General features: G+C 33.6%; 1 protein-coding gene across 1 annotated transcript; it reads right to left on the bottom strand.

The window, feature by feature from the left end:
- Positions 1–1297: 1297 nt before the first annotated feature.
- Positions 1298–3788, bottom strand: LOC142629900 (photosynthetic NDH subunit of lumenal location 3, chloroplastic-like). Its single transcript, XM_075803950.1, has 3 exons — positions 3763–3788; positions 3038–3289; positions 1298–1577 (listed from the first exon to the last, which is right to left on the bottom strand). Exons 2-3 carry the CDS (start codon positions 3275–3277, stop codon positions 1479–1481), a joined length of 339 nt encoding a protein of 112 aa, XP_075660065.1. The 5' UTR covers positions 3278–3289; positions 3763–3788; the 3' UTR covers positions 1298–1478.
- Between the last annotated feature and the right edge of the window lie 4108 nt (positions 3789–7896).

Below are 7896 nucleotides of genomic sequence, written 5' to 3' on the forward strand. Positions count from 1 at the left end.
TAAATTTTTTTATTTTCACATGAAAAAAATCTGTAAAATTAATAAAAATATTTTATAGATTTTTTATGTGATAATCTTTTTCCAAAAATATTTTTTTCATTAGTTAATTGCATATTTAATTTTTTAACAAAATTGGACAAAAGGTCTAAATTGAATAAATAAATTTGAAACTTAAATGACTTAATTGAATGAAAGTAAAATTAAAATACTAAAATGAATTTCAGTCAAACTTAGAAAGTGCAATTTGCATTTTAGACAAAAAATTACTATGCTCCTGGATGAGTAAAAACAAAAAGAAATTACATCCATAAAAGGGCTAGGAGCATAACCTTGAACAAAACAACCAAACAAATTTTTCCTAAGACACCAGGATTCTAGTACATGGGCTGCTTTGTTTGATTCTCTCAGACTCCACCTAAAAACAAATTGTTGGCTACATGATGTCCAAAAAAGAGTATCGGTAGGTATGGTTGAGATTCTCCAAGGCATGGCATTAGTAGAGGCTTTGAGAGCTTTAATGCAAGCTTTGGCATCACTTTCAACCACCACATTCTCAAAACCTCGTTCCATTGCTAAACAAGTTGCCAAAACTATGGTCTCTGCCTCTACTTTGGAGAGGGAGGTTGGTTTCCACCTATTTAGACAAGGAGAAAATCAAAACCCCCCTTCTAATCTCTATAGCCACAATGGCAATAAAAGAATAGTCTATCCCCACTGCCACATGGCTCCTTGCTCTGACCTATTCCAGGAAGAAACAATTGGTCTAGGGGGCACTGAGGGGGCATCAGTGAGCACTAGAGAGGTCTTCTCTTATATGTGTATTGTATTATATATATTAGGGGTAATTACACTAAACCCACCTGTAGTTTGGGTGAAAATCACTTTACCTACTCGTGGTTTGAAAAGTGTCACTTAGCACACCTGAGGTATGTTTCGTTTGTTTTCCATAATCCGCCTCTATTAAAATCAGGCATAAATAGGTATTTTTGCTCAAATTTTATATCTCTCTCCTCCAAAACAAAAAATAGCACAAAAATGCAAGAGAAACAAGATCAAAAAGGGAGGGTTTTGAAAGCTTCCCTAGATCTTTCAAAAAAAGAAAAATCCACCTTTCGCCCAAACCATAGGTGGATTTAATGTAATTACCCTTAAATATTAAATCGAAATTCAAAAATGATTACCAATACTTTTTTTTTTATGAGAAAAATGATTACCACTGAGAGACGTTTGGAAAAGAATACCAATTAACTCTAAAATCAATCTCTAAACACCAAGCTTATATGATTGAACCATAATAGGTCAGTAATCCCGTTTTGATTTTGAAAATATGATGGCTGCAGTCAACCATTTACAGCTAAAAGAAAGACGTCTAAGGATGTTGGTGTGTATACAACCAAAGCAAATATGTACAAGTTGATAAGTGTCTACGACATTGGGAGATCAATGTAATCATCAATAAGGATTGAAGCTCATATTTCTCAAGGCATCTGAGCCATCACTTCCTGTAAGATTACTGCAGCCTCATTGTATCGATCTTGGGTCAAAGGAACACTTCGACTTTTTACTGCTTGATCTAACTGCGAAGGAGTAAAACATTGTGTCAACCAACTAAAAGATAGGAAAGCACAGATAATTTTATCATGGAAAATAAAAAAAAATCCTATTCAGGGGAAGTACACAAGTAGTGTATGAAACAACCTTATCATTAATAGTTATGCACTATTCTATAAAGAGGCTTGTAGATAGTGTCTTACTTGGTCCTCCCTCCCCACTTGTTGTAATAATTGAATTATCAAAATATTGATGCACTTTTCTACAGTACCACTATACAACTGATGCACCCAATAAAGATGGCTTAAAAGCTTGAATCAATCCACCAAAAGGAGTTAGGCAATATATCTATATATGATTCTTCATTTTATCTTTCATGATTTTTAGCAATAATGTGGATCCTAAATTAGGTCAAAGAAAATCATTTTTCTGATATCTAGTCTATGAAGCACGGGTGCGTTTCGGGATTCGGGTGCGGGTGCGGGAGCGGGTGCGGGACTCGGCAATTTCTGAAAAAGTAGGGTGCGGGTGCGGCGGGGTGCGGCGATTAAAAAATTATTAAAAATATTTTTATTTATATTTTTAATATATTGCTAAACATACTTTTTTCACATTATATAAACATATACCAAATTTAAGAACAATAGTAAATAATAACTAGAATACAACTTCATTATATAAACATTCCATGATGTTTGAAAATTAAAATACAACTCACAAGTTTGAAACTAAAACAAAATAAAAGATACATCAACAAGACAATCAAACTGAGAGTACAGAAAAAAAAAAATGAAGAGAGGTTTGGGCGTTTGGCTGCTGGTGCTGGGACGAGTGATAGTTGCGGGTTTAAAAAAAATTAAGACAGCTTAAGCCTTAAGGGTTTCAACATTTTTTTTACAAAACGCAGCCGTTTGGCTTTTTTTTTTTTTTTTTTTTTTTTTGGGCTAAGTAAAACGGTGCGTTTCGCACCTGTTTCTTTTTTTTTTTTTTTGAATTTCGGCCGTATCTGCCGATTTCGGCCGGTATCGGCCGATATCTGCCGATTTCGGCCTGTATCGGCCGAAATCGCCGGAATCGCCCGATACGGACCGATTCAGGCCGAATCGGCGCGCGTCGCCCCGATTTCGCGCGCGTCGGCCCGAATCGTCGCCGTATCGGCGCGAATCGGCGCGAATCGCGCCGAAAAAAATAATATTTTATTGCCGGACGCGGCACGGACGCGCAGGCAGCGGCGTCGCCTGCGCGTCGCCGCGTCCGGCCGCGTCCGACGCGGGTGCGGCGGCCCAAACGCCGCACCCGTGCTTCATAGTATCTAGTTATCCAAAATAATGTGTATTTTGGTGCTACTTTTCCTACACTAAGTTCAAGCGAATGGTTTTTTTTTTTTTTTTAAATCTCAAACCTTTTTCATCTATCAACCATTTCCTTGGTGTAATATAGGAGTGGAATGAAGTTAACACAACATAGATAAGAACAATATCATTACCTCTTCAATGGAACAAAATAATTTATTTGCAAGTTCTGTAAGAGGCTTCTTCTGATCCCTGGGAGCACTAGAAATCATCCTGTTGAAATCACAATACAAGAATGTAGATTTGAGGCGTAGATCATTTCCCATCAAATCCCATGAGTCATCATCATCCACAAGATCACCGCCAATTGACAGTAAATCACAGGCACACTTCTTAATCCTGTGGGCACTTCCCCTCAATTCAACATCTACCATTTTTACTAAGGCCTACAGACAGTATGACAAAAGGAGAATTAATAACAAATTCAAGCACACAGCAAGGTAACAGTCAACTAGGCCACCAAAAGTTGAAAAGGTTGGAAAGAAGACGTTTATCTCATTTCACAAGAAAAGCATACACTGATCAAAACCTTTGGAATTACGAAAAGCTAAATAGCTAAAGGTATAGTGCCAAAAAATAATGCATAAAAGCATCTTGACCAGAACACAAAATCTTCTTCCAAACCCAGATTTTAAAGAAATAATTAATATTATATGCATATCAATAAAATATTCAGAGTTTAGAAGTTAAAAAATTCTTACACAAGTATCTTACAAAACAAATACTAAAACGTTTGATCATCAACCACAACCATTAATTAGATGTGAGTATCTCTTGATTCTTTTAGGTGGTCAACGATCCAAATGGGATGGTACCCAAAAGAGAAAAAATGATCCAGATCTCAGACCTATGCAATGACCTGAATTATTTGGCCAGCCTGATAAGGACAAAATAATTTGACTAGGAAATGCACAAGAAGATATTTCTTTGAGTTTTAGTACATGAAAATTTATGTTTTTTTGGGCTAATATACACCACATATATTCTTTTCTTGTGACATGCTGGCATTTCATATAATGAAATGAAGAAAAAAAAAATATCCCATCAAATAGAAAGGTACTTTTTACATTTTCCTAGTTTATATTTTAATTGTGTGCTTCTTTCACCACTGTTCTGTCTATGCAGATAGATTCATTTTAAAAGTACCAAGTCTGCCATTAATTTCTAGCCACAAATAATCAATTACAAACACCAGGATCCCAACTTCCAAAACGACCTCCTCACAATTCAAGGATTAAAAAACAGGGGAAAAGTATAATGAAGGACTAATGGCCAAAAAAATATGAACATATAAATGCCAAAGTTTCATCAATGATCATAATAATAACAACATGCACATGTTGTTGAAAAAAAATATACATATTTAAATTCTGGATCACAGAGATATTTCCCTCATTAATACCTTAGCTAAAAAAAAAACAAAAAGCATCTACAGGAGTATTCATTAGCCAAATTAAAGTCCTTTACCCTTTTGCTCTTCGTTTTGTTATCTTTTTACTCTGTTTGGTTCCTCTAAAGAAAACCAAAGGAAAATTGTCAAAGGTGTTTATTACTGGAAGTCATTTTTTAAACCATTCAAATAATTTTCCATCAAATTGTTGACTTAACAATGCTTAAGACTCTTTTTTTTTTTTAAGAGAGGGTTCTGTTCTCTCTTATTAAGTTGTTTGATCAAAGCCCAAATGACAACAAAAGCAAAAGCATACCCCCAAAAAAAAATACATTTCTTCTCCAAGTAAGACTCTCTTTGAAAATAATAGAAGATGAACACTCAAACAAACAAAACCCATGAGAAAAATAAACTAAATTACTTTCTGAAATATCAAAACTTGATCAAAATTCAATATTATCGAAGTAAAAAAGAAAGAATGTAGAAAATAGCATCCGTTAGACCAAAGCCCAGAAAAGATGGATAAAGAAATTTAGTATTAAGAAATAAAGGAGCATTCAAAGAAGAGACAGCAAAGAAAACAAAAAACATATACTAAAAAAGAAAAAGAAAAACAGAGACAGAGAGGACTAACCTTGACAAGGTTCTTGAATTATCCGTACACCTAAAGAGAAAAGAGAGTCACTGGTTAAAAGCTTTTATAGATTATAGACTTGAAATGATACAAGTACCCGGAATTAACGGGGTTTATTTATATGATCTTCACCCAAAATATTATACCCAAAAACAAAAAACGAAAATATTCCATTTAAAGTAGTATTTTTGTTTTATTTTGATATATTGTAAGAGGTTTAGTTTAGTTTAGTTTAGTTTAAATTGGTTTATTCAGCCCAAAAAAGAAAAAAGTTTTATGAATTAAAGGTAACACAAAATAAGAACCCGTAAAATTCTCTTGTTACAATGCTTTTACCGATTTTTACTCTGTATGTATGTTTGTTTGTTATAAGAAATAAGAAAGAGAGAGGAACGTGTATGTGTGTGTTGTGGCTTTGTGGTGTTGAATTCTGTTGTTTAGTTTCATTTGGGTGACAATGAATGAAGAATTCACACTCATAAAATGCAAATAGGGAGAGGTCAAAGGAATTATACCTCTAATTTACTTATGGTTAGGATTTATGGGAATATTGAGAGAGAGAGAGAGAGAGAGAGAGAGAGAGAATTGGTTGGGTGGGACAGCTTTGTTGGCAATTTGTTGCGATGGAGAATGGATATACATACATGCATATAGATCTGAGTTGACAGTGGCTGAAGCTGTGACCCACTTTCGTTTTCTTTTGGAAAACTATTTCTTTGTTCGATTACGAATTTGAGTTTTTGCGACGCCTCGCCACACAATCCTAAACGTGGTCCTTGCTCATTCACTCTACTAGACGCTACTAGTTGTGATAGGAAAACAGGAATTGTCACAATTATAAATAAGGATCCAGTGAAAACATGGTGATATTTCATTGTGTTTATAGTTTTTTTTTTTAAATAAAACTAGAATGAAAATTGCACCTTTTAAATATGATTGAATTCAGTATGTAATTTTTTCTTTGCTCGTGTTATTTAGAGGATTGAAATGAATTTAAGTAAGATTTAAATAGTGTAATTTACATTTTAGCTAAAACATAATCATTAAAACTCACCAAAACCACATGTCTTATAATTTATATATTAAAAGAAGGTATACTTTAGCATTATTTAGTGGTAAGTAATTTTAATTCATAGAGGAGAATATAGAATTTGTTTTTCTAGACATGAGAATATATGACAAAATTCATATATTGCAATGTTTTTAATTTTTAAGTGGGTTAATTGCAAAATTCATCCTAAATCATAGGTATTTGTATTTTGTATTCCTAAATTCTGAAAGCTTGTATCATCACCTCAATTGAAATATACATAGCCAATTATATGACAAAAATTCCTTTCTTATTGTTAAATTCATTTAAATGCCTCTCTCCTTTTATTGTGATATTGTCTTCCTCTCCCCAATCTAAAATTATTCTTCTAAAAAGAGTAAGCCTAGTCTCAACATATACATAAAAATGACCTCAGAATATTGGTATCAGGCTTGCCAAATGCTAAATTTTTAGAATTTGGCACATCAAACACCAAATGCTACACCTCAAGAGATGTGGCATTTGCTATAGTACATAGAATTGTATTGTAAGATGTTGAATTAATTTTTTTTAGTGTTTTTTTATTCAACTTTCACTCTCTCCACAACTAAAAGTGGTACCCAAAAAAAAAATTTAGTATAGTAAAGTGATAAAAAAAAAACTAAAAAGATTAAAGAAATTACATTTAAATAAAGTGGTAAAAGATAAAATATGTGATATAGGGTATATTGTAAAAATGTGTGTTAAAATAGAAAAAAGTAGCTTTTTGATATTTCAAAATAGCTTCTTCTTTTTTCTTTTTTCTTTTTTTTTTACAATAGCTGATGCTAGTGCTAGACCAAAGACCGAATGCAAAAGCAACAAGATGGATGTTGGGACATATGTGTATCATGTTAAGAACATATGTCATTTAGAATTGGCTAATCCTATGACAAAACGCACTTTACTTGTAATTGGGTAGATCTAGAATATGTTTAATACTTCGAGGAATAAGAATTCAAGTCTAAGTGTTAAAGCCATATAAATCTGTTTAAGAAACAAGTGAAGAAGTGCTTTATTTTAAAGCTCGACAACTATCTCGATAGATGGCATCTATCGAGGTTTAAAAGGCAATTTTAGCATGATACTGGACAATTGCTTGACAGATTACCTATTTATTAAGATTTACGAAAATCAGTTTTTTAGATCTGATTTCACGCATATCCATGTGTATGTGTTTAGGCTTTCTTTTCTCACAACCCTAAATATATATAATGATTATTTTAAGGGCCGTCATAAGGCGGTTGCACTTGTTATTGCAAGCATATTGTGATCGAAGACTTATGCCCTAGTTCATTTTTCTCTTGAAGAAGCTGTTGTGTTTGTACGCCATAGGGTTTTGTAACCAAGGAGTTTTATGATCTTCATCGTGTTGATGAACTGAAGAACTTTGCAGCCAACATCCTTCTCAAGTTGGTGTGTTAGTCACGTACTTGGATTCGTGCAAAGGATTAAGCCGCGTACTGGGATCCGCGCATCAATTGGTTAGTCACGTACTGGGAGCTATGCATTGAAAAGAGAGATTGTCACTATAAAACAAGTCCAATTGTGTATTAGGGTAAGTGTTTAACTGTAGGTTGGTATAAGGTACTGAGATTCCTTTACTTGTAACTGCTTGTTGTGATAATAGTGGATTCTCGGGAGTGGTGACCTTAAAATCACCCTGTGGGGTTTTGCCTCAGTGGTTTTTTCTATTCGTAAACAAATCACCATGTCAACTTTATTTTCTATTGCATTTAACTTAGTTGGTGATTTGTTTGTGCTAACACGCATATTGCATGTTAATTAACTTAATTAATTAACTTCCCTAATTAATTGGTTAATTTATCATAAAGGGTCAATACATTCTTGGCCTATCAATGGACACATATGTCATTTTGCATATAAGAAAATAAGAATT

The sequence above is a fragment of the Castanea sativa genome, chromosome 3, assembly GCF_040712315.1.
Source record: "Castanea sativa cultivar Marrone di Chiusa Pesio chromosome 3, ASM4071231v1".
Lineage (NCBI taxonomy): Eukaryota > Viridiplantae > Streptophyta > Magnoliopsida > Fagales > Fagaceae > Castanea > Castanea sativa.